The sequence below is a fragment of the Pristis pectinata genome, chromosome 1 (assembly GCF_009764475.1).
Source record: "Pristis pectinata isolate sPriPec2 chromosome 1, sPriPec2.1.pri, whole genome shotgun sequence".
In the NCBI taxonomy this organism is placed as follows: Eukaryota; Metazoa; Chordata; class Chondrichthyes; order Rhinopristiformes; family Pristidae; genus Pristis; species Pristis pectinata.
This window is the reverse complement of record NC_067405.1, coordinates 84038360-84065766: the sequence shown is the minus strand read 5'-3', so window position 1 is coordinate 84065766 and position 27407 is coordinate 84038360. Positions and strand designations below refer to the sequence as shown.

Genomic DNA, 27407 nt, shown 5'->3' with positions numbered 1-27407 from the left:
AACAACATCTACTGAATCTACTCGGTCTATTACCTGTTTAAAATATTCAATGTTGAGCAAGATGTTCCCTTTTGAAATCCACGTTGACTATTCATTCTTATATTTTGTTTCTAGATGCTATTTTATTCTCTCCTTTAGCAGGAATTCTATTTTGCCCTGCCCCCAATGTCAAACCAACTGGTCAATAATTCCCAGACACATTCAATATCCCTTCTTAAATGTACGTATAATTGTCAGTCCTCTGGAACTACATGCTGTCCAAATGACCCATTATACTTGCAGGAATTCTTCTGCTACCTCGTCTCTAGATTCTTTTGAAATGTAATCAACTGAGACTAAAGCTTTTATCCTGAGTTTGATTAGTTTATTTAATTTATCCCTTCTTTCCGTATTAAATATACTTATCTCATCATTCAATGTCAGGTTCCACCTTCCTGGTAAATACAAAAACAAATAATGATTTAATACTTCCGCCACCTCCCTGTGATATTAATTCCTCTGTTCACAAACAGCCACATTCCATCCCAGCTTTGCTTTTTGTTGATGTGTAAAATATGTTATTATTTTACATTTCTTGACAATTTAATTTCATAGTTCCTCCTTCCTTTCTTAATTGTTTATTTGTCCTCTCTCCTATTCCCTTCCACTCATTCTCATCACGGGTTCCTCTGAACTGAATTTCATCGAGTCACGCAACATGTAAACAGTCCCTTTGGCCTATCATATCCACACTGACCATCAAGCACCCATCATTTTTATCCCATTTTATTTTCCTCTCGCATCCCCATCAATTCCACACATCCCACCCCTATCCTTCTATCGCCCACATATACCAAGGGCAATTTACAGTAACCAATTAACCTGCCAATGCACACAATTTGCTGGAGGAACTCAGCAGGTCAAGTAGCATCCATGGAGGGAAAAAAACAGTTGATGTTTCAGGTTGAAACCCTTCACCAGGACTGGAAATGAAGAAGGCAGAAGCCAGAATAAAAAGGTGAGGAGAGGGGGAGAAGCACAAAGCTGGCAGGTGATAGGTGAGTCCAGGTGAGAGGGGGAAGGTAGGTGGGTAGGGGAGGGGGGAATGAAAGAGAATGATGTGAGAAGCTAGGAGGCTATTGGTGATGTTCACTTCCTGGAACTTGAAGCTCTCAACCTCAGCAGACAGGACCATGTGTCCCACCCCTCTTCCTACCAATCAGCACGTCATTGGCAAGTGGAAGAAACCTGCAGCATCAGGAGGAAACTCTTGTAGTCACAGGGAACGTGCAAACGCCACACAGACAGCACCCAAGGTCAAAATCAAACTTGGGTCTCTGGAGCTACAAGGTCGAGCATTGAACATGCTGGTGATCTATTCCCAAAAAAAAAGACTGAGAGATGACCTCATAGAAGTCTTTAAGGTTCTGAAAGGATATGACTGGACAAATATCTCTGTTTTCACTTTTTGGGGAGACCAGAACTAGGTTCATATTGTCACCAACAAATTTCAAAGGAATTCAGAAGAATTTCATTATCAGAGATGGGTTAGAGTGTGGAACTTCCTACCTACAACAAATTGACTGGGGCAACTAGTATAAAAAACATTAATGGGGAAGAAAAATAAATGAGGAAGAGAAGGATATATTGAGTGGTGGAGGCTCAAGTGATGCATAAATATTGGCACGGGCATAGACGCTGCTTCTGTGTTGTACATATACTGTAAACAAAATAATATTCTGCAAGCCAACTCACAACAAGTTTCACCCCATGTGTTTCCTGCTTGAAAAGTCAAGGGAAATATCTTTAGAGCTGAGTAACATGATATCATGACAACAACCTTTCTCACAATGTCAGCAAAACAGAAGAGCTGGTCATTGACTTCAGTAAAGTGGGGGGGGGGGGGGGGGCGCTGCGGAGGTGATTGCACATGCTCATGTCTACATCAACTGTGTGAGGTCGAGAGGGTTGAGAGCTTCAAGTTCCAGGGAGTGAACATTACCAATAGCCTGTCCTGGTCCATCCATGTAGATGCCACGGCCAAAAAGCTCACCAGCACCTCTACTTTCTCAGGAGGCTAAAGAAATTTGGCATGTCCTCTTTGGCACTCACCAATTTTTATCGGTCCTGTCTGGATGCACCATGGCTTGATATGGCAACTGCTCTTCCCGTGACCGCATGAAACTGCAGAGAGTTGTGGACACAACTCAGCACATCACGGAAACCAGCCTCCCCTCCATGGACTATATTTCTCGCTGCCTCAGTAAAGCAGCCACAAAATCAAAAACCACACCCACCCCAGTCATTCTTCCTTCTCCTCCCTCCCACTGGACAGAAGATACAAAAGCCTGAAAGCACAGCGCCACCAGGCTCAAGGACAGCTTCTATCCTGCTGTTACAAGATATTGAACGGTTCCCTAGTATGATACGATGGACTCTTGATCTCACAACCTACCTCGTTATGAACTTGCACCTTATTGTTTACCTGCACTGCACTTTCTCTGTAGCTGTTACACTTTATTCTATATTCTGTTATTGTTTTACCTTGTACTACCTCAATGCACTGTGTATTGTAATGAATTGATTTGTATTATGGTATGCAAGACAAGTTTTTCACTGTACCTCAGTATAAGTGACAATAATAAACAAATTCCAATTCCAGAAAACTTAATGAATACATCTAAAAGCTACAACAAGAAAAAACTTCCCCAGCTTTCCAATAATTAGCCAGTTAGAGCCATGCACCCTGATGTCCCATTGGAAGATTTTGATTTGTTGGAAAGTCATCCGGTCAGCAAGGTACAAAGACCAACTGGGTCCTGCACAGTCTCAATTCACTTCCCAGCTCATGCTGAGGTAGCTGAAATTCAAGAGCGACATTTAAACTAACACCCTCAGCTAGAGAGAAAAGTAATCTGAGTTAGAGAAAAAGATAATCCATTCATGGTTTCTCACAGTGGTCACTATCCACAAAACACCACTAATGTGCACACATGGAAATATAGCACGGTACCTTCAGGTTCTACTGTTGAATATGCTGCCATCATATACGTATATGTATGTATACAGGTATGTATATAGGTATACATATGAATAGGAGCTGCATCCTGAATTTGACTGGGTCTTACCATTATGATGCATGGTATGAAAAAGAAAAATGCAGAACAACAATACCATAAAAGGCCTACAAATTCTTACCTGCTGACTCCTTTCATATTCTGCTATTTTCTCCATTTCTTCATTCATCTTTTCTATGTTTTGCTTTCTCCTCTCCTCCCACTCCTAGTTTAAAAAGCAAATACAGGGTCAGTTATGAACATATTTTCTATCAATTTGAGGGGTAAAATAACACAGTGGTTAAATTACTGGACAAGCAGCCAGAGTCCTGGTCAACTGAGGCCCAAGTTTGAATCCCAGCATGGCAGTACCAAAATAAAATTTAAGATTTAAAGACTGGTCTCGGTAATGGTAACCATGTACGTAACTGGCCAATTCTCATGAAAAATCTGGTTCACAAAATCCTTTGGCATATGTTTTGAATTACAAACAATTGCTACCTGTGATCTGTGGATGATCTGTAACTGAGAGGTGATGTGATCATCTTTCCAAGTGCAGAAAATTAAGCCTTAAAGATGCACTGTTCAGTATTAAGTATTCTTTCACTGGTATTTTAAAGTTCGATTGCATGACTACAACAAATCTTCTGGTAACATGGCCTTGCACATCTCACCTGTGAAATCGAGGTGTTTTGTATCTCTCAGCAGTTTTGCCCCTACACAGATGTCAGTCACCTTACTTCACCTCTTTGCAAACAAAAGAGTGTGTTTGAAAACTTAAGAGTAAATGTAATTAAGCTAAAACCAAAGCAAAGTGTTTGACACACTCAGCAGGTCAAGCAAGATCCACTGGGATCAGATAAACAGACTTAAATGCTTCAGATCAAAGATCATAAGAATTGGAAAAGTGAAAAAACAAGTGTGTTTTCTCCATGTATATACTCAATGTAGTTATTTTATGATGAGCCACTTGATTGAAAATGGTGGTACAAAGGAAATGGTGCACGTACAAGAGATCAGAATTAGAGGAATGCATGAATTCAGTACCTTCAAGACAGGAGGAGGTTGCAAATAGACAAACAGGTCAAACTCTTGGATGGATTTCAACACAAAGAATTTATAATGACATCAGTAGCAGTTAAAAAGGCAAAACCTTTTCCAATGGATCATTCAAAAATACTTGTATTCAATTATTTGTTAAACAGTGCAACTAAAATTGCAATTAGTTGTAATTAATTTTTTTAAAATTTCATTTGATGGCCTACTTATAGGGGATCTACTGCAAGAAATCCCAGTACCTGGTAACGTTGGAAGAGCAGTACCTACTTCCTTTTCACATATCCATTGACAATCATATCGTTTGTTGTAATATTACACTCAAATTTTTCCTCAAATTCATTTTTTCCCTTCTTATGAGCTATTTAGTCTTTTATTGCTGGCTCCTAAAAGTCCCAGTCCTCTGATCTACCACCAGCCCTTGCTACTTTGTATGCCCTATTTCTCAATTTAACATTATCCCTGACCTTCTTTGTTAACCATGGATGGTTCCTCTTTCTCACGGAATCCCTCTTTCTAATGGGGATAAATTCCTGTCGAGTGTTATTGACCCAGCTGTTTGACTATCTGCCACAGCTCATCCACTGACCTCTCTCTTAGTTTATTTGCCCAGTCCACTCTAGACAACCCCACTTTCATATCATTCATACCAAAGCCTTTGACTCCAGGAATTAGGACTGAACTGTGAAACATCCTGTTCAAATTTGGCTGGCCTCTTAAATTCACCTCCACTTGCTCCAAATAATGGCTCAGCAAGAGAGCAATTCTCAGTTAAGATCAGTGCCAGACAAAATTGTGCCATTGCCCTAACACTTTTGCCAATCTTTCTCACTGCAATATAGCTTATCTTCACTACAAATGGAAAAGTGCTCAGCCTAGAAGGACTACTCTCCAGAACCTAGGTCAACTGAACCTCAGTAGTCTCATCACCTCAGTAAAGCAGTCAACATAATCAAATACACCACCCACCCCGGATATTCTCTCTTCTCCCCCCTCCTATAGGGCAGAAGATACAAAAGCATGAAAGCACGTACCATCAGGCTCAAGGACAGCTTCTATCCTGCTGTTATAAGACTACTGAATGGTCCCCTAGTACTACAAGATGGACTCTTGACCTCATAATCTATCTTTGTTATGGCCTTGCATCTTATTGTCTATCTTTCTCTGTACCCGTAACACTTTATTCTGCATTCTGTTACTGTTTTTACTTTGAACTGCCTCAATGCACTGTTGTAATGAAATAATCTGTATGGATGGTATGCAAGGCAAGTTTTTCCACTGTATCTCAGTACATGTGACAAAAAAAAACAATTTACAAATTTAGTCGAGCTGCAGAATGCAGAGGTGCTTGTGTTTGCACTAAACTCCAAGCCATCACCAACTTGTTCATTCACACACATAAAAGGATGGGCTGTGCACTCACCATCCTCAAATGCACTCTCCATAACAAAAAACAGAAATGCTGAAAGAACTCAGACAGTCAAGCAACATGTGGAAAGAGAAACCAGTCAATGCTTCAGGTCAGCAACCCTTCCTCAGAACTAGGGAGAGAGTGGAGAGTTTAGAGTTTTCAAAGCAGAGTTGGGGGTGGGAGAAGAAGAGGAGTGTTGTGCAAGACAAAAGACCATATGGAGTTTTGACCATAGGTAAAGACCAAAGACCATATGGTGAATTAGTTTATTATTGTCACACATACCAATGTTACAGTGAAAACTTTGTTTTGCATGCCATCCATACAGATCATTTCATTACATAGGAAGGAGCAGGAAGTGGTGGATGGGATGCGAGAGAGTGGACCAGGAAGTCATGAATTGAGCAGTCCCTATGAAACGTAGAAAGGGGAGGAGTGGGGAAGATATGACTGGTGGTGGATCCTGTTGGAGCTGGCAAAAATTGTGATGGAGAACTAGAAGAACAATTCGTCTTCCGTCCAGGCACTTGGCAACCATTTGGAAGGAACACTGAATTCTCTGACCAGATAAACTGCTCTCTCACCATTTCCCATTCTCATGTTTATGTTTACATCCCTTTCTCTCCCACTTCTCTTAAATGCCTTACTAACAGATGATACTGTTGCTTCTTATCACCTGATCTGCCTTGATCTTTTTTAATAGCTAATCTTTCCATTACGTACACAAACTGCTGACATGATCTAATTCAAAACTAAACAGCGATGCTATTCTTTTACTGTGGTTGCATTTTTTTTGAACAAGTTATAGCTGAGATACTCTTAGTAGATTATAAGAGAGCACCCTTCACTGTTACCACAACTTGTAAGATTTATTCAGCTTAGAATGATGCAGTACCCTCCTGCCATTTAAAGCAAGAAACCACAGAGAGCTGTGGACACAGCTCAGCACATCAGGGAAACCAGCCTCCCTCCATGGACTCTGTCTACACTTCTCGCTGTCTCAGTAAAGCAGCTAACATAACTTCTCCAACTTCAGGCAAACTGCTCTCTCATTTCCTATCATCATGTTTATGTCCCATTCTCACCCCATTTCTTTTAAATACCTTTGCTAATGGTCAGTACTCATGCACCTTATCGTCTGATCTGTTTTAACCAATCTCCATCTGGTCTTCCACTTCACTCCTTCCCCCAGCTCTGTTTTGATTACTGTAAGCCTTCCACTCTTGCCCCAGTTCTGAGGAAGGGTTGTTGACCTGAAATATTGACTGTTTTTTCTTTCCATAGACACTGCTTGACAGGTTGAGTTCTCCCAACATTTCTGTTTTTGTTTCAGATTTCAGCATCTGAAGTTTTGTTTGTTTTCCAAAGGTCCTCTCCCAACCAGCCCTGCTGCACCACGATGCCCTTCATCAATAAAGGTTCATGTCAGACCCTAGAAAACGAGTACCACTTCCCATATTTCAAGAGCCACCTCTCAGTGAAGAGGGACATTAACGATGAAATTCACAATTGCCTTCAATGCACCAGAATAGCCTTTTGTCGATTGAGGAAAAGGTTGTTTGAAGATCAAGATCTCAGACACAGCACAAATTCATGGTCTACCAGGCAGCAATGATTGTAGACTTCTTTGTGCTTCTGAGACCAACATGTCAAGGCACTGAAAAGATAGCACCAATACTGTCTCCATAAAATCATGCAGATTCACTGGAAGAATAAGCAAATCAACATTAATTTATTCTGCCTGGTCAACATACCAAGCATTGAGATCCTAACTACATTCAATCAGCAAGAATGAGTAGATCAAGTTGTTCACATGCCTGACACCACACTCCCAAAACACACTCTATTCCAAGCTGTCACAGGAAAGATCACCAGAGGATAAGATTCAAGGATGTGGTCAAAAGCCTTCTTGAAAAAATACAACATTCCACTGACTCCTAGAAACCTCTGGCCAATAATTGCTCAAATTGGAGGAAGAGCATTTAGAGGTGGCAATGAGAACCTTGAAACTAAGCAGTAAGAGCATACAGAAGCCATGGTAAGCAGTGGAAGGAAGGCACTAAGCCACAAACAACCCATCTAACCAGTCAGGCACCTCCTCCCCTCCCATTGTGGAAGAGACTATGGTTCCTACATCGGCCTCAGCCTGTTCAGAGCTTAGCATCACCAATTTCTTTGGATTTATGTTCACTAATCTTTTGCTCACAACCAAATTAGCACTACCACCATCCCAACAAAACTAGTTAACTCAAAACTTTGCAAAAGGAAATAAAATATTTAATTTGCAAATGGATGTTAAGTACCTTGGAGCTCTAAATGCCAATAACATCTTTCAACTTTCTGGAAACCATCCTGCCATATAGTCACATTCTTTCCAAGTACAAATAATAGTTTTTAATTTTATCTTGAAAGAAAATGGTAACAGTTGTAATAAATATATCCCATGCACCCCCTAGTGGTTTCAGACGCACAATTTAAATTTCCCAAGTACATTGGCAGCATCACTACTTATTGGCATTTCACCATATCTAAAAAACAGAAATCTAGAGATCAAACTAGATAACTGACATTATTCCTAAAAAACATCATTGTTCTTGTGCTTCCATTCCACAAGAGCACTTTTGTTTTCTTGACTGCTTACCACTAATCACAAACATTTGATATTTCCAAAGTGCAGATTGCCTACTCAAATGCTTCTGCCAATAAGGTTCTCTAGCTACACATCAGGAGGCACGATAGATTCCTTTGGCATATTTACAAAGATTCCAATGGTATTATTTCTCAACTATCCTACTTTAGATGCAATCTACCATAGTTATTATTTCTGCCAAGATTTTATTGCAATTATTCTTGAAAAGATTTAACTGATATTAAAGAATGAGGCAGTGGAATAATGGAAAAGAGAAGATGCAAGAGATTGCTGGAACCTGGAGCAACAAACAAGGTGCTGGAGGAATGCAGCAGGTCAGGCAGCATTTGTGGAGGGAAATGGATGGGCAACATTTCAGGGTGAGATCCTTCATATGGACCCTTTATCTGGATAATGGAAAAGATGTTATTTGGGTGGTGTAAGGAACAGAAAGCAAAAATTCCCTACTACTATAGTAGAAATGATTCCCACTTCTAAAACATTTCTACTTTGATGGCCTGGTCAGCTGGACAGGACGGTGGAAAATGGAATTTAATCCAGAGAAGTGCAAGGCATACTGGTACCATGCAGAATGCTGAGTCATTAGAGCACTTCCGATCCTCAAGTCTGAACACTTGCAGCCACTGTATTTTAAAAAAGACATCCATTTGGGCCACACGCTGCTGTGCTAGGAACTGATGCAGCCCCCTGCCTTTTGCTGGCACTCCTGTGGCAATGAAATGGTGATCTTAGTGTAGAGTGAACTACTGAGGCATTGTGCAGAAGCCACCTGTGAGGAGCTTGGGCTTGGGTAAGCTTGGGCGAGCAGTGCAACCACTCAGCATTGTGATGTGAGGCCTAGGGATGCATCCTAGCTGGCACAGTGAATGTGGACCATTCTAGAGACTGGCAGCACTTTTCCACATGGTGACAGACCATCCAAATTCTACAGTCTCTCCATCACCTCCTGCTAAACATAATAGAATCTGCCAACTTCCCCTCTCTTAGGCTGCACAGCTTTCCCCAGCCCAGAGATTTCTCTATGGTAAATAGCTCAACAGCAGATAACGGTGGGAACTGCAGATAAGTAGGTGAGACAGGCGATGGTTTCAGGTGTGGGAATATGAGCAGTTTGGGAGGTGGTGCACTCCTTCCATTATTTACACTGGGTGTCTCCTGACCCGTGGACAAGATTCTAAGTTCCATTCAAATGCTCCTTCTCTACTTTGAAAGGTCATAGGTCAAGTATTCCAGGAGTAAGTGGGGTATTACACATTTTCAAGGAAGGTTTGAGAACATCTTTGAACCTTGGTTCTTCTCTCTACCTGGTGCTCTCTTCACATGACAAACACCCAAAGAGTGTCGGCTTTGGGCACAGGACCACCTGGCCTGTCCAACAGAACCAAACAAATTGTAATTAGGACATCAGTTCTGGTCAATGCTGGTTTGGTAATCCTGCTGATGGATTTCGAGGATCTTACAGAGATGCCAGCTGTAAGTAGTCCAAGTCAAGCCTGGGACTAGAGGGCTTGAGTTAAAAGGAGAGATTGGACAAGCTAGGGCTTTTTCCCTGAAGCATAGGAGGTTCAGGTATGACTTTATAGAGGTATACAAAATCATGAAGGCCATAGATAAGGTGAATGGTCACAACCCTCTTTCCCAGGTTAGGGGAGTCTAAAACTAGAGGGCATAGGTTTAAGGTGAGAAGAGAAAGATTTAAAGGGGATCTGAGGATCAACTTTTTCCACAGAGGGTGGTGGGTATGTGGAAGATGGGGTAGAGGAAGGGGTAGATTACAACACTTAAAAGACATTTAGACTGGTACATGGATAGAAAAGATTTAGAGGGATATGGGCCAAATGCAGGTAAATGGAACAGCACAGGTAGTCACATTGGTCGGCATGGACAAGTTGGGCCAAGGGGCCTGTTTCCGTGCTGTATAACTATGACATTAAGTCTCAGAAATATGAAGGCAATCATTATGATAGATCAGGGGTTTTGCATGGGTTTAAAGTCTTAATCTCCAAACACCCCTTTCGTTAGACAGCCATAGGCTGTGCTGACACATTAAAGATGATAACAAGTTTCATCAATGTCTGTCTTTGCTGAAGATGGATCCTGAAGTATGCGATGTGGTCTACAACTACCAAGAATTATGTACCATGCTAGTCAGACCACAGCTTGAGTAATGCATATAGTTCTGTATACCACATTACAGGAAAGATGCAATTGCTCTAGAGAGGTTGCTGAGGAGGTTTATAAGATGTTGCCAGGACTGGACAATTTTTGTCATATGTATAACCTAGGACTGTTTTCTTCAAAAGGAGACTGGAGGGAGTGTTAATTGAGGTATGTAAAATGATGAGGGACTTGGACAGAGTACATTAGGAAGACTAGCACAGTCAAATATCAGGGAGCATAAATTTAAAGTAATTGTCACAAGAATTAGAGGGGGAGTGATGAGTTTTCTTTTAAATCAGGAGATCCGAAGGGTCTGAAACTTGATGTCTGATCGGGTGCTAGATGAAGAAACACTCATCACATTTAAATAAAGACTTGGATGTGTTCTCAGAGAGCTATGGACAAGCCCATGGACTTTACGCTGGAACATGGGATTAGGCTGGGACACAATGTGCCAAATGTTATATGAGTCATACCATACGGAAACAGGCCCTTCAGCCCACAAAGTCTGCACCTACTCTGAAGTAGCCATTTACAATAATACTATTTTAATCCCCCTACATTTCCCTCAATTGCCCCCCGATTCTACACAGTGACCAATTAACTTACCAACCTGCAGATCTTTAGGTTTTGCAGGAAACCGGATCACCTGAAAGAAACCTACACAAATCACAGTGAGAATGTGCAAACCTTTACGCTAACAGCACCAAGTCACAATTAAACCTGGGTTAAGGGAGCCATGAAACTGCAGCCCCACCAGCTGAGCCAGTCTGCTGCCTCTTGTGTAATAAATTTTCTATGATTTTATGACAAAGTTGTTATGTATTGCTGATAATTGCTAGAAGTATCTTGTTAGTCCATATAATTTCTTGCTGAACAATGAATGCAATGGACAGAAAAAGGAAAAAAGTTGGAAGACTGGTTTATCTGAATTTTAATACTGACACAAATGCAGATGCTGCAAGTCATGAAGAAGAAAGTTTAAAAATATATTTTAAAAAAGGACAATAGAAAGTGGAAGAATCAAGTATAAATACAAAGAACCTCCAGCTCTTCCCCAACCACCCTGGAAATTGCAAAATTAACTATTATAACCTGGCTTATGCATCTGTATACAAATGGAAATGGTTAAAGTTGTTTGGACCCAGGATGCTATATGGTTTAATGTGCATGGTATAATTTAGTTGACTGTAATGTTCAGTTTCTGAAGAACATGTATGAGCGTGATTTATGTCTGTTTTCCTTTGTCACTACACTGTGCAATGAAATCAAAACAGACTTGAGATACAAAATGAGAGATCAGGACAGCATTCAACAGCAAGTAGATCTTACAGCTTTGTTTATGCGCTGAAGAGATCATATTTGACCAGGTCTGGCCTCTCAACCCAAGTAACGATACACAGATAGAAAGTTGGGTGCAGCGATGCAGATCGTATTTAATCCCAACAACTGCGAGATGATACATTTTCAGGAGTCAAATAGGGGTAGGACATGTACATCAGGGCACTAAGGAATGTTAATGAAGAGAGTGACCTTAGGGCTCAAGTCCATTGTTCCCTGAAAGTGGCAACGCAGGTCAACACAATGGTGAAGAAGGCATATGACGTGCTTGCCTTCATAGGTCAGAGCATAGAATATAAAGCTTGGGGCATTATGTTGCAACTTCACAAAGCACTAGTTAGGTCACACTTGGAGTATTGTGTGTAATTCTGATTGCCACATTGAAGAAAAGATGTGTTATGCTGGAGAGAGTGCTGAGGAGATTCACCAGGATGTTGCCTGGATTGGAGGACTTTAGATATGGGGGAGATTGGATAGACTGGGTTTTTTTTTCCCTCAAGCAGAGGCTGAGGTATATATAATGATAAGAGGCATAGGGTAGATAGAATCTTTTTTCCATAGTAGGGGTATCAAAAACAAGAGGGTGTAGATTTAAGGTGAGAGGATGAAGTTTTAAAGGGGATTTGAAGGGAGAATTTTTAGTTAAATACAGAGTGCTTGATATCTGGAACTCACTGCCAGAAGAGGTGGTGGAATCAGATACAACTACTATATTTAAGAGACATTTAGACAGGCAAGGCATAGAAGGATATGCACCTAATGCAGGCAAATGGGATTAGTGTAGATAGCCAAAAAGTTTGGCATGGACTTGGTGGGCCAAAAGCCTGTTTCTGTGGTGTACAACCCTATGGCTCTATGGCTTGCAATTGAGAGTGCAGCAAAGGTTCACCAGGAGACACAGTCTCAAGATAAGAGATTAACCAGTCCGGACTGAATTGAAAAGATATTTCGTATATTACATAGGCAGTGAATCTTTGACATTCTCTCCCCAAGAGGAGTGCATTCAATCACTGAGTACATTTAAGGCAGAGATTGATATACCTTTATATATTAAAAAAAATCAAAGGATACAATGCTAGTGCAAGAAAGTGACTCGGGAATAGATCAGCCATGATTTTATTGAATGGCAGAGCAGGCAGGAGAGCTGAATGACCTACTCCTCCTCCTAATTCTTACATCCTTATGTCATGCTCTGAACATGCATTTCACATTGAGCAGCGATATTTTCTGATTATGGGGACAGTCATCAACTCTGGGCTCCTAGCATTGTTTTGTCCCTCACAACAGTTGTCCAGTCTGTCAATCAAGCCAGACTACAAGCAGAATTCGGCAAGACCTCTCATGTCCTCAGTATTTTCCTTTCCACCTTCTAATATTACATCAACCCTCCCACTTAAGAAATGGGGCCAAAATGTTTTCAAAGTTTTCATATTATCATATAATCTTTCTTAATCCTGGCTCATAGAAAGCAATATTATAGAACAATGATCTTGAAACTGAAGTAGTTCTGCCCTCAAGAGAATTAATCTCAGATTAAATAATGGAAGCTTGTAGTTCAGGCAAACAAAATGTTAAAATTCTTTTTACAATTTGTATGTGAAGCTATCAACAGATATTAAATAAAATAGTTCTTAGAGGGAAAGATTTAGCTATTATTTGAAAGCAAAGAAAAAAATTCCATGGTCCCCCTTCATGCCCATCTGCAAGTGCCCTTTGTTTACTTATAGTGAGCTGCTCCCCAGTGCCTGATGAATAATTATAAGCAAGGGAACCTTTCTGAAAAGCTTGAACTAACTCTTTGCTCCTTTCTCTTTTGCCTTTTCCAAAACAGCACAATAGATAGTTTTCCTGTACTACACTATTCAGAGAGAAAAATCAACTGTTCCAGCTTAAAAGTCCCCATCACAACCTTGATCCTCCAATAAAAGCAATAATTCTGTTTGTACAGCATGTTTAACAGGATGTCCTAATGCATTTCACAGAATTATTACCAAACACAAATTAATGCCAAGTGGCATGACATATTAGAGCAGGGGCTAAAAGCTTGGTATTGGTATTGGTTTATTATTGTCTTACAAACTGATATTACAGGTCAATTCATTACACAGTGCAGTTACTTCAAGTTAGTACAGAGTGCATTGATGTAGTACAGGTAAAAACAATAACAGTACAGAGTAAAGTGTCACAGCTACAGAGAAAGTGCAGTGCAATAAGGTGCAAGGTAACAGCAAGGTAGATTGTGAGGTCATGAGGTCATAGGTCATAGTCCATCTCATTGTATAAGGGAACTGTTCAATAGTCTTATCACAGTGGGGTAGAAGCTGTCCTTAAGTCTGGTGGCACATGCCCTCAGGCACCTGTATCTTCTACCCGATGGAAGAGTAGAGAAGAGAGAATGTCCCGGGTGGGTGGGGTCTTTGATTACACTAGCTGCTTCACCAAGACGAGAGGTAAAGACAGAGTCCAAGGAGGGGAGACTGGTGTCCGTGACGCGCTGGGCTGTGTCCACAACTTTCTGCAGTTTCTTGCGGTCCTGGGCAGGGCAGTTTCCATACCAAGCCGTGATGCATCCAGATAGGATGCTTTCTATGGTGCATCGATAGAAGTTGGTGAGTGTCAAAGGGGACATGCCAAATTTCTTTAGCCTCCTGAGGAAGTAGAGGTGCTGGTGAGCTTTCTTGGCCGTGGCATCTACGTGGTTGGACCAGGACATGCTATTGGTAATGTTCATTTTAGGAACTTGAAGCTCTCAACCCTCTCGACCTCAGCACCGTTGATGTAGACAGGTGCATGTACACCACCCCCTTTCCTGAAGTCAATGACCAGCTCTTTTGCTGACATTGAGGGAAAGGTTGTTGTCATGACACCATGTCACTAAGCTCTCTATCTCCTTCCTGTACTCCGACTCATCGTTATTTTAGATACGGCCTACTACGGTGGTATCATCTGCAAACTTGTAGATGGAGTTAGAGCAGAATCTGGCCACACAGTCATGAGTATATAGGGAGTAGAGTAGAGGGCTGAGGACGCAGCCATGTGGTGCACCAGCGTTGAGAATAATCGTGCTAGAGGTGTTGCTGCCTATCCTCACTGATTGCGGTCTGTTGGTCAGAAAGTCAAGGATCCAGATCCATTGAGTGCCAGGTCTCAGAGTTTGGTGATGAGTTTGCTTGGAATTATAGTATTGAAGGCGGAGCTGTAGTCAATAAACAATAATCTAACGTACAGTAGGTGTCTTTACTGTCCAGATGCTCCAGAGCTGAGTGTAGGGCCAGGGAGGTGGCATCCGCTGTAGACCTGTTTCGGCAATAGGTGAATTGCAGCAGCATCACAGGCACATAGCATCTGATAAGCAGCATTGACAAGAAAAAACATAAATTAAACAAAATTTATACACAATTTTTTACAAGAAAGAACACGATTAGAACAAAAAAAAACAGAGTCCATTGTAGTGCAAAGTGATCAAAATGGTCAGTGATTAGGGTTGTGCCGGTTGGTTCAAGAACCGAATGGCTGAGGGGAAGTTCCTGAAGCTGGTGGTGTGGGACTTCAGGCTTCTGTACCTCCTGCCTGATGGTAGGTGCGAGAAGATGGCATGGCCCGGATTATGGGGATCTTCGATGACAGATGATGCCTTCTTGAGACAGCGCCTCATAAAGATGCAACTGATGGTGGGGATGGATATGCTCGTGATGTACTGGGCTGAGTCCACTCTGCAGCTTCTTACATTCTGTGCATTCGAATTGCCATGCCAGACCATGATGCAACCCGTCATGATATTTTCAACTATACATCTGTAGTAGTTTGTTAGAGCATTCAGTGACATGCCAAACCTCCGTAATCTTCTAAGAAAGTAAAGACACTAGAGTGCCTTCCTTATGGTTGCACCTATGTGCTGGGCCCAGGACAGGTCATCCGATATGTTAATGCCCAGGAGTTTAAAGCTGATGACTCTCTCCATGCTGATCCCCTAATGTAGACAGGAGCAAGTTTGCCCTACTTGCCCTTCCTGAAGTCAATCAGTTCTTCAGTTTTACAATGAAATGACACAATGAAGATCATGTCTGTGGTATCTCTTGATGGTAGTACTTGGTGAAGATTCCTTGCAATGAATTTCCCGTGATGGATAACAGAGAGAACCTACTGTAATTACTGCAGTCAGATGTGTCCTTTCTTATGGATGGTTACTATTATGGTGTGTTCAAGATCCCTCTCCCAGATGTAGGAAACAGGGTCATTAATTTGTGTCAGAATCACCATTCTATAACCTTTTAATATTTACACAGATATTTTGATTGCACTAGATGCCTTATTGTTTTTAAAGTGCTGGATGACTTTTCAACCTCTTAGACAACTGGAGCAGTGGTAAGATTATAGCAGGTAGTGTGCTGTGGATTGGAGTTGTGAACATTTGCTTCAAATAAAAACAGAATCACAAAGGAGGAAATCATGAAGTACGTCTTTCAGGGAGAAATGACTGTTTCTGTATTCTTGGCTCTCAATAGACCTTTGGTGTCTGGACCATGGATAACTTAACAACACTGAGAATCAATGCATACAGAAGTCATAAGGCAATTGCTGGATCTTCCATTATCTTTCCACCCTTTAGGTCATGAGATTATCTGCCATTAGATGCCTGTAGATTTGATATTTTACCCCTTCTGGTCCAAGAATTGCTTCTGTTTAGTTGCTGGTTCTCATCAAACCAATCTTTGTGCTTTACAGGTGTTAATTATGGCAGACCAGGACAGACTTCAAACTGTCTGTGGCTCTAGCTAATCATCGGGTTTTCCTGGAGACACTCATTAAGTAGAGCTTTCTTTGTGGGGTCAGCAACTGTCGTGGTGCAAATAATAGATATCCCTGCGGTCCATCCATCAGATGATGATGTAAGAAGTGAAGGTGCTTGGATAGGGAATATTGCCATGAGGTCTTGTAATTGTTAAATTGTGCCTTTTTAACCACTTCATTAACCTCTCACAGATTTTAAAGATAGCGGGAATGTATACTCAAGATCCTGATGTTCCTCCACATTTCTTGATACCCTCCCAGTTATTGTGTATTCCCCTGCCTTGTTGCATCTCCCCACATTTTGTGGATGGAATTCCATTTGCCATTTTTCTGCCCAGTTGACCATACCATCTACATCTTCATGCAGGCTAAAGTTTTCTTCCTTATTATCAATGACATTGCCATTTTTTAAAACAATTTGCAAGTTTCCTCATCATGCCTCCTGCGTTTGTCTAAATCATTAATAAATACTACAAAAAAGGACAGAGTACTGAGCCCTTTAGAATCCTTTCTATCACAAAAACATCCATTGACCTTGACTTATTTAGGGCAGAATTATTATTTTTATAAGATAAAATATTTATTAGTCACATGTACACCGAAACACACAGTGAAATGCATCTTTTGTTTAGTGTTCTGGGGGCAGCCTGCAAGTGTCGCCACACTTCTAGTGCTAACATAGCATGCCCACAACTTCCGAACCCGTACATCTTTGGAATGTGGGAGGAAACCAGAGCACCCAGAGGAAACCCACACAGACACGGGAAGAATGTACAAACTCCTTACCGACAGCAGCCGGAATTGAACCTGGGTGGCTGGCACTGTAATAGCATTAGGCTAACCGCTACACCACCTTTTCGCTACTTTCTCTAATCTTTGCAAATATTTTCTGAAGTATACTGATCTGAACTGTACACAATACTTACTACAGCGAGCACTGCATAGCCTCAGAACAGCCTGAGCTATTATTCCACTATTATACAACATAAGCCACAAAGTCGAGTTTATTTTACATGTATGCATAGGTGCAATGAATAGCTTACTTGCAGCAACATCATAGGCACATTGCATTAGAGACACAACAGTCACAAGAAAAACATAAATTATATTTAATTTATACCAAATTATACAAGGAAGAACAATTAGAACAAAAAGAAAAATCCATTGTAGTGCAAAATGGTCATAATATTGCTAGACTGAGGTAGTGATTAGGGTTCTGCAGGTTGGTTCAAAAACCGAATGGTTGAAGGGAATTTGTTCTTGAACCTGGTGAAGTGGAACTTCAGACTTCTGTGCCTCCTGCCTGATGGTAGCTGTGAGAAGATGGCATGACCCAGATACATACAACCACTGTTGTCTGTATAGTATACCAACCGATGGCCATTATAGAGTCATGGCTACAGGATGACATTGATTGAAACCTGAATATATAATGGGTAAATGACATTTAGGACAGGAAGCTAAGAAAAGAAAGACGAGCATTCTGTTAATTAATGATGGCCTTGGAGTAGTAGAGGGAGATGACCAAAGTTTTGGAAACCGTCACATAGAAACAGTTGAGTGGATAGAAGAAATGATGAAAGAAGTCATGTGGGATAAATAGACCCACCCCCCTCCCCCCCCCCCCAAAAAAAGAAAGGTCACTGTGCAAAGAAAGAAATAATGAAACCTTTGGGAAAGGTAAAGTGATAATCAGGAGGATTTCACTCTATGCATGGACTGGAAAATCAGATGGGCAAAGGGAGCCTAAATGAAGAGTTCACAGGGTGTGTTTGGGATAGTTTCTCAGAATAGCACCTTTCATTCTGGAGCCAACCAGAAAGCAGGCTATATTAGACCTGGTATCATGCAACAAGATGTGATTAATTAATGGCCTTAGTAAAAAGGCAACCGTAGGTTAAAATGATCTAATATGATTGAATTTTGAAGGAGAGAAGAATAGGTCCAATACTCGAATTTTAAACTTAAATGTCTGAGGCCACAAAATCAGAGCTAACTGGAAGAAACTGGCAAACAGTCAAGGAATCATCAGTCATGATGCAGTGGAGACATTTAAGGGGATCTTTCAGAATACACAGAATAGATACATTCCAACAAGGAAGAAAAATTCCAATGGGAGGACGTACCATCCACGGCTAACTTAAAAAGTTAAAGATAGCATCAAGCTTAAAGAAAAGCATATCATTATGCAAAGCAGGGTGACAGGTCAGAAGATTGGACAGAATATTAAAAAAGCAATGAAAGCCTTAAAGATTATTAAGGAAAAAATATGTAATAAAGCTAGCCAGAAATGTAATAATGTTTCAATATTTTAGAAAGAAAAATTAACAACGTGAGTATTAGTCTTATAGAAAGTTAGTCCGGGGAACTGATAATGCAAACCAAACAGATGGTAGGAGAATTAAACAGATACATTGCATTCATTTTCATTACAGATACAAGTATCATCCCAGAAATAGCTCTGAATTGTAAATTGGAAAGGAGGAAAATTGCAATCACCAGGGAAATACCACTGAGCAACTTGTTGGACCCACAGGCTGTCAAGTCCCATGGTATTGATGGATGTCAGCCAAGGGAAGTGGGATAGTCAATGTGTTGGTTTTAATTTTCCAAAATATCCCAGACTTGGAAAAGGTTCCATAAAATTGGAAATAGCAAAAGTAACACCTTAATTCAAAAAGGAAAGGAAACAGAAGGCTTAAAATATAGGCCAGTTAGCTCAATATCTGCCATATGGAAAATGTTAGAACTATAAATGAAGACGTTATAGTTGGTACTTAAGAAAATTCAAGCTAATCTGGCAAAGTCAGTGGTGTTATGAAAGGGCGGTTATGTTTGACCAATTTTTTGAAGTTCTTTGAAGAGTGACGTGTTCAGATAAAGGGAAACTAGTGGATATACTAAGATTTCCAGAAAGTATTTGAGAAGGTGTCACAGCAAAGGTTACTGTGGAAAATAAGAGCCCATGGTGTAGGAGAAAAAATATAGTGTGTGGATAGAAAACTGGATGGGTAACAGTAAACAGAGAATAAGCATAAATGGGTCTACTTCTGGTTGACAAGATTTAACAAGTGATGTGCAACAGGGACTCGGTGCTCGGGCCTCAACTTTTCACAATTTATATAAATAACTTGGATGAAGGCATGCAAGGTAAGGCCACTAAATTTGCTGTTGGCACAATGATAGGTGGGAAAGTATCAGAGAGAATATAAGGAGGCTATGTAGGAATATAGGTAGGTTAAGTGAATGGGCAAAGATTTAGCAAATTAAGTATAATGTGGGTACATTTTAAATTGTTCATTTTGTCATGAAAGCAAAGTGGAGATTTTATATCAGAGCTGACCAGTTTTGACACAAACTGAAAAGGCCGATTATCCGACATTGTTGAATTCAATATTGAGTTCTGGGGGCTGCGACATGCCCTGATGAAGACAAGGTGCTCTCCTTCATGCTTACTGTCAGAAATGCTGTCAGGATTTGCTATCAACATACAAATTAGGGGGAGGCGGCCACTCAGCCCTTCAAGTTGTTCCACTGCAGGCACAAGATTATTTCCCAAGAACATCTTTCCCAAATATATTCCCTCACAAAAGAAAAATTCAATCTGACAAATTACTGCTCCATTAATCAGTCACCAGCCAAGTAATGCAGGTTATCATTGATAGTTCTATTTAAAAGCATTTACTCACTATTCCATTCACCAATGCCTTGTTTGGGTTCCACTGGAAACATTTGGCTTGAGATAAAATTACAGGCTTGGCCCAAACATGAACAGAAGTTTTGAATTCTATATGTGGGAAGGGAACGTCTCCACAATTAAGGCAGCATTTGGTCAAATATGGCATCATGGATTAAATGTAAAACTGAAGTCATTGCCCATCACAGGAAACATTCCCCTCTGGCTGTAAATATAGACAGGTCAATTACGTCATTCTCAAGTCACTGCTGCAGAAGCTCCTCAGGGCATCTCCAGGTGCTTCATTTATTACATTCCACAATAGAGATGAGGATGCCCACTGATGAATGCACAGTGTTCACATACACAACTGCTCAGATATGAAGCAGTCAATATCCACATGCAACAAGATCTGGACACCATTCAAGCACACGCTGATAAGTTGCATGGGTATCAAGTTATGACCATCTCCAACTACAACACACTGCCTCCCTTTGATATTTAGTGTCAGTTCCATCACCTAATCCCAGCCAAGACCTTGAGTCACCAATGATATGAAACTAAACTGAACCAGCCAAACACAATTTTCCAAGGGGAGTGGTGCACCTCCTGATTCAAATTCTCAAGAAGGCACAAGTCAGAAGTATATGATGGGATTTTCTCTATTTACCTTACTATACTCAAGAAGTTCAACATTATCAAAGACCCCATTCACAACAAACGTTCACTTTCTCCAGCACACACGCATCATTATTGCAGCATGCACCTTCATTAAGAGGCAATGCACCAATTCATCAATATTTCTTCTACACCACTTCCTATACCTGTGATTTACTCAACTGGAAGGAAAAGAGCAGCAAGTTTCTCATCCAGTCACACCAGCCTGATTTGGGGACAAACACACACAAATAATATATATACTGCTGATCTTTTATTATCACAAGATCAAAATCTGGAAGTTCTTATATAATAGTACTGTGGGAGTACTTCAACGGACAGACCACAATAGCTCTAAATGCTTTCTCAGGTCAATTTACAATGGACAATAAATACTGGCTTTACCAGAAGTGCTCAGATCACACAAGGAAAAATATTAATTGGCGAGTAACAACATTCACTAATCAATTTGAAATAAAAACAGAAAAAGCTGATAATGACTTTGATAAAAACATTCCATTGTAAGATAAATATCCTTATTTTGACTGAAAACGGAAAATCCTGAAAATACTCAGCTGATCAGGCAACATATGTGGAAAGAGAAACAGACCTTCTCCTATTTTCTTATACAACACAGGAGGCCATTTGGCCCATCAAGTCCACACCAGTTCAGAGCAATCCCATTCGGCCCTTTCCCTCACTTTTTTTCCTTGCAACTTACACCCTCTCACATGCCCATCAAGTCCCCTGACTCATCTGCCACTCACTTACACTCAGGGTAATTTATAGTAACCAACCACGTGCATGTCTTTAGGACGTGGGAGGAAAGTGGAGCATGTGGGGGAAACCCATGCGGTCACAAGGACAGTGGGCAAACTCCACACAGACAGCACCAGAGGTCAGGATTGAATCAGGTCACTGGAGCAATTCAACAACAGCACCAAATGCTGTGCCACTATGCTACCTGAGACCTTCAGGTCAATAATATGTATTTGCAACACTTCAGTTTTCTCTTTTGGATCTTTTGCATTCAAAGTTATTTTGCTTTTATAGTTGGATTAGTTTGCCAGGCTGGTGATTTAGCAAAATAATCTTGACAATTCATAAAGACAGAAACTATCAACAGCTGTGTTAAAATAGAAGCAAAGCACAAATATATTCGATCATTCCCTATTTTAAGATTAATTTATCATTCCTTATGCAGTTGCTTGCAAGATGTATGTGCTCCTGTTTTTTTAAGCCATTTTCAAAACAGAATGGAAGCATTGATAATTGCATTGGATAAGCAATCTAATTGATGAATGTAAAAAGGAACTTTAACAGGGAAGTTACTGATAGTGGCCTAGAAATACAATGGCTTGAAGCAGTTTTCTCCCCTCCAGAGCAAATGAAAATAGCTTTTTCATGGAATGTCACTCCTGAAATTCAACCAGGTACTTCCCATAGTGAAATGTGGACAATGTTGCTGGCATCAGATGCATACACAAGGTCAATTGTCTCGCAATGCCAGTTTTCAGCCCCTCCATTTGAAATTTCATTACATCATTCTAAAAGGCACCTGCTGTTTGTCATTCAGAGACCAATCAGGCTTTTATGACACCGAGCTCTACAGCTCCACAATATAAATGGACACTCAAACTCTTCCTGGTAACTTCTGCACTCTGCTCCCCACTATTCTGGAGCTAGCTGCTCTTTATAAAACTGATACTTCTAATTTTCACTCCTCCCCGCCCTCACCCAGACATTTTAGCAATAAGACACCAACTGCAATGGTGCTAGCTCAGTGCTAACACTGGCATTGCAAGTACTGGAAATGGGTTGGATAAACCATGTACATGTACTGGGATGCAGACAGAGGAAGATTAAAAGGGAGCACCACTAAGGACAACACCAAAAATCAGGGACTAATACTCCAATCAAGACTCACACAGGGATCACTGTCTACAGTTCATCAGGGCAACTACCACAGATATACGCAACCAACTCCAGACAGACACATACAAGGGCTGACTGAAAGTCAAGGTCACTGCCTAACATTAGGATTCATTGCAGGCAACTGTGACTGATCTTTGCTATAGTTCACAGGTTGGTACTTACTGCAACATTAAGGAAATCATTGAGAACCTCCTCGGTGAAGATGATGAGGCAGAGAGAGAGAACGAGAACTGGAAGTATTGCTTGTTTCCCCAAGGTTCAGGCACTCATTTAGCACTTCTTCCACAACTTCAGAACCCAGAATCATAAGAGGTTCCATTACTCCAATGTTCAGGTTGTGATCAAACATCAGGAGAACTTGCTCATGGTTAATGTCAGATTTGTTGAGAACTTGAACAATTCCCTTCCTAAGGCAGTCATAGCATCCTTTCCTTTCTCAATGCCCCAAATGACAGATATTAAGGGATACAGCCCCTACGTCATCCAGCCACAGCTGCTGATCACCACTATAAAATGAATCACAGTAACTCAGTAGAGACCACTACTAGCCTCCTTAAAATGAGATTTTGGTGCATGCACCATACTCTGAGTGCTATCCAGTACTTACTGGAGAGGGTCTCCTACTTCACTGTTGTTTGTTCCTTACTGCACAATATAGTAACCAGTCATGGACAGCCCTATGCAGAAGGACTTTGAGAGGAACAACAGGAACAAAACAGTTGGAGAAAGATGCAGCATATGAAGAGGAGCTAGCTACCATCATCAGCACCCCACAGCAGATTCAAGTGTAAGAGCACATTGGCATATGTCGCAGAATCTACTCCCACCTAACAAACCACAAATTCACCCCACCTACAAAGTGCCAATGCTCACAGTCCACTCAGACATATGCCACTACAACAATCATCTTTACATTATTGATAAGGGGTTTCAGTCACCCAACAATGTTTCTGCACTCTCCACCAAGCAGAACAATCATGCACAAACTTTGTTGGCCTACTCTGGATTTTTACAGATAAACTCATTACCTGTACGATGGATGTAGCTTCTGTCAGTGGATTTGAAATCTAGGTTTATGGATGAACTCAAAGATAGACCCACACATCAGAAGAATGAACGAAATTTATAACATGCTTCAGTGTAATCTCAATTCATTGTGGCCCCCATGTGATAACTGGCTAAGATTTGTCTGCACTCACTTCACTTGGGTCACAATGCATCTGCTACTTACATTATCACTCTTCAGACAATGCCAATCCTCAAGTCAAGCAGGAACTTCCATTTACCAGTCTTTCAGATGTCAATCATGCTGGATACTCAAAACTCCAGGAGGCTCAACAGGTGTATTCCCAGGAATAATTCCACAAGTTATTTGACCACCAAATACATCTGAAGTCATGGCACTTCAATGCTCAATTAAATGCACCCATCACAGTGGCAAATGGAGAATTAAACTGAAGAATAACTGTACAAGTTCACTTATAGTCTAGCTTTTGTTGTGACTTAGAATACTGACTTTCCTTTTAATATTTTGATGTGAATGCTTGCACCTTGAAAGGCAGCCCAGAGGTTTTTGTGTTGCAAGTCTGTAGAATAACAGGCTCTGCAAATGGGAATTGAAATACCAAGGCACAGATTCTCTCTATATTCCTGGTATGCAAAATTTTAACTTTATTTCACTCTTGCTTCTTCAATAATGACGTAACAGTACATAACATTCATACAGCAACATGACTGTTCTGACTTTAGGTTGACTATTCTTGAAGGAAGTCTCTGTGACCATAAGAGATAGAGCCACGTGCCACATGCTAGTGAGGCTAGAAATAGGAGGATCATGCAGTTAAATACGTGGCTAAGGAGATGGTGCAGGAGGGAGGGCTTCATGTTTCTGGACAATTGGGCTTCCTTCCAGGGAAGGTGGGACCTGTTCCGACAGGATGGTTTGCACCTGAACCGGAGGGGGACTAACAGAGTTGCGGGTAGGTTTGCTAGTGCTGCTCTGGGGGGCTTAAACTAGCTTTGCATGGGGAGGGGAACCAGAGTGTTAGAGCAGATAGTCAGGTGGAGGAGGAAAAAAGTCATGCGAGGACTGCAGGTATAGACAGAAATCAAAGGTTTCTATGTGATAGAGATGTTCTCAGGTGCATCTATTTCAATGCAAGGGGTATTGTAGGTAAGGCAGATGAGTTTAGGGCGTGGATTGGCATGTGGAATTATGACATTATTGCTATTAGCGAGACTTGGTTGCAGGAGGGGCAGGACTGGCAGCTTAACGTTCCGGGGTTCCGTTGTTTCAGACGTGATAGAGGGGGAGGGATGAAAGGGGGAGAAGTGGCATTACTAGTCAGGGAAAATATCACAGCTGTGCGTAGACAGGACAGCTCAGAGGGCTCATCTACAGAGGCCAAATGGGTGGAGCTGAGGAACAGGAAAGGTGTGGCCACACTAATAGGGTTGTATTATAGACCGCCCAATAGTCAGAGAGAATTGGAGGAACAAATCTGTAGAGAGATAGCAGACCGATGTAAGAAACAGAAAGTTGTAATAGTAGGGGATTTTAACTTTCCACATATTGACTGGGACTCCCACACTGTGAAAGGGCTGGATGGCTTGGAATTTGTCAAATGTGTTCAGGAAGATTTTCTAAATCAATATATAGAGGTACCAATGAGAGAGAATGCAATACTTGATCTCTTATTAGGGAACCAGACAGGTCAGGTAACAGAAGTATGTGTTGGTGAACATTTTGGGTCCAGTGACCATAACATCATTAGTTTCAAGTTAATTATGGATAAGGACAGGTCTGGTCCTTGAGTTGAAGTTCTAAATTGGAGAAAGGCCAATTTTGTGGAAATGGGAAAGGATCTAGGAAGAGTGGACTGGGATAGGTTGTTTTCTGGCAAGGACGTGTTCAGTAAGTGGAAGGCCTTCAAAGGCAAAACTTTGAGAATGCAGAGTTTGCATGTTCCTGCCAGGATTAAAGGCAAAGTTACCAAACATAGGGAACCTTGGTTTTCAAGGGATATTGGTAATCTGGTCGAAAAAAAAAGAGGTGTATAGCAGGTATAAGCAACTAGGAACAAATGAGGTACTTGGAGTATAGAAAAAGTAAGAAAATACTAAGAAAGGAAATCAGGAAGGCAAAAAGACGACATGAGGCTGCTTTGGCAGATAAAGTGAAGGTAAACCCGAAGGGTTTCTACAAGTATATTAAGAGTAAAAGGATAGTAAGGGACAAAATTGGTCCCCTAGAAGATCAGAGTGGTCATCTATGTGTGGAGCCTCAGGAAATGGGGGAGATCTTAAACAGTTTTTTTTGCATCAGTATTTACTCAGGAAATTGGCATCGTGTATATGGAAGGAAGGGAAACAAGCAGTAGGGTCATGGAACATATAGAGATTAAAGAGGAGGAGGTGCTTGCTGCCTTACAGTGAATAGAGGTAGATAAATCCCCGGGCCCTGATAAGATATTTCCTCGGACCTTGAGAGAGACTAGTGTAGAAATTGCAGGGACCCCGGCAGATATATTTAAAATGTCTTCAGCCACGGGTGCGGTGCCGGAGGACTGGAGGGTAGCTCATATTGTTCCGTTGTTTAAAAAAGGCTCTAAAAGTAAAACAGGTAATTACAGGCCGGTGAGCCTGACGTCAGTAGTAGGTAAATTATTGGAAGGTGTTCTGAGAGATCGGATATACAAGTATTTGGACAGCCAAGGGCTGATTAAGGATAGTCAGCATGGCTTTGTGCATGGTAGATCGTGTTTAACAAATCTTGTAGAGTTTTTCGAGGAGGTTACCAAGAAAGTAGATGAAGCAAAGGCTGTGGATGTTGTCTACATGGACTTGAGTAAGGCCTTTGACAAGGTCCCACATGGGAGGTTAGTTCAGAAGGTTCAGACATTAGGTATCCACAGAAAGATTGTAAACTGGATTCCAAATTGGCTGTGTGGGAGAAGACAGAGTGGTAGTGGATGATTGTTTCTCAGACTGGAGGCCTGTGACTAGTGGTGTGCCTCAGGGATCTGTGCTGGGGCCATTGTTGTTTGTTGTCTATATCAATGATCTAGATGATAACGTGGTAAATTGGATCAGCAAGTTGGCTGATGACACTAAGATTGGAGGTGTAGTGGACAGCGAGGAAGGCTTTCACAGCTTGCAGAGGGATCTGGACCAACTGGAAAAATAGGCCAGAAAATGGCAGATGGAATTTAATGCAGACAAGTGTGAGGTGTTGCATTTTGGAAGGACAAATCAAGGTAGGACATACACAGTAAATGGTAGGGCACTGAGGAGTGTGGAGGAACAAAGTGATCTGGGAGTTCAGATACATAATTCCCTGAAAGTGGCATCACAGATAGACAGGGTTGTAAAAAAGGCTTTTGGCATCCTGGCATTCATAAATCAAAGTATTGAGTATAGGAGTTGCAATGTTATGGTGAGGTTGTATACGACATTGGTGAGGCCAAATTTCTGGTCACCTAACTATAGGAAGGATATCAGTAAGATTGAAAGAGTGCAGAGAAGATTTACTAGTATGTTGCAGGGTCTTCAGGAGTTGAGTTACAGGGAAAGATTGAACAGGTTAGGACTTTATTCCTTGGAGCATAGAAGAATGAGGGGGGATTTGATAGAGGTTTACAAAATTATGAGGGGTATAGACAGAGTAAATGTGAGTAGGCTCTTTCCACATAGATT

General features: G+C 41.1%; 1 protein-coding gene across 6 annotated transcripts in view; it reads right to left on the bottom strand.

Annotated features, from left to right (window-relative positions):
* Positions 1-27407, bottom strand: part of LOC127571910 (coiled-coil domain-containing protein 9-like) — a 275215-nt gene that overhangs the window by 137680 nt on the left and 110128 nt on the right. For all 6 annotated transcript variants that reach the window (XR_007956525.1, XM_052018669.1, XM_052018676.1 and 3 more), the window contains one exon: positions 3178-3261. Coding sequence is in view for 5 of the 6 variants with exons in the window: in XM_052018669.1 (XP_051874629.1) it covers positions 3178-3261 (84 nt within the window). In the remaining variant the exon portion in view is untranslated. The remainder of the gene's footprint in view (positions 1-3177; positions 3262-27407) is intronic.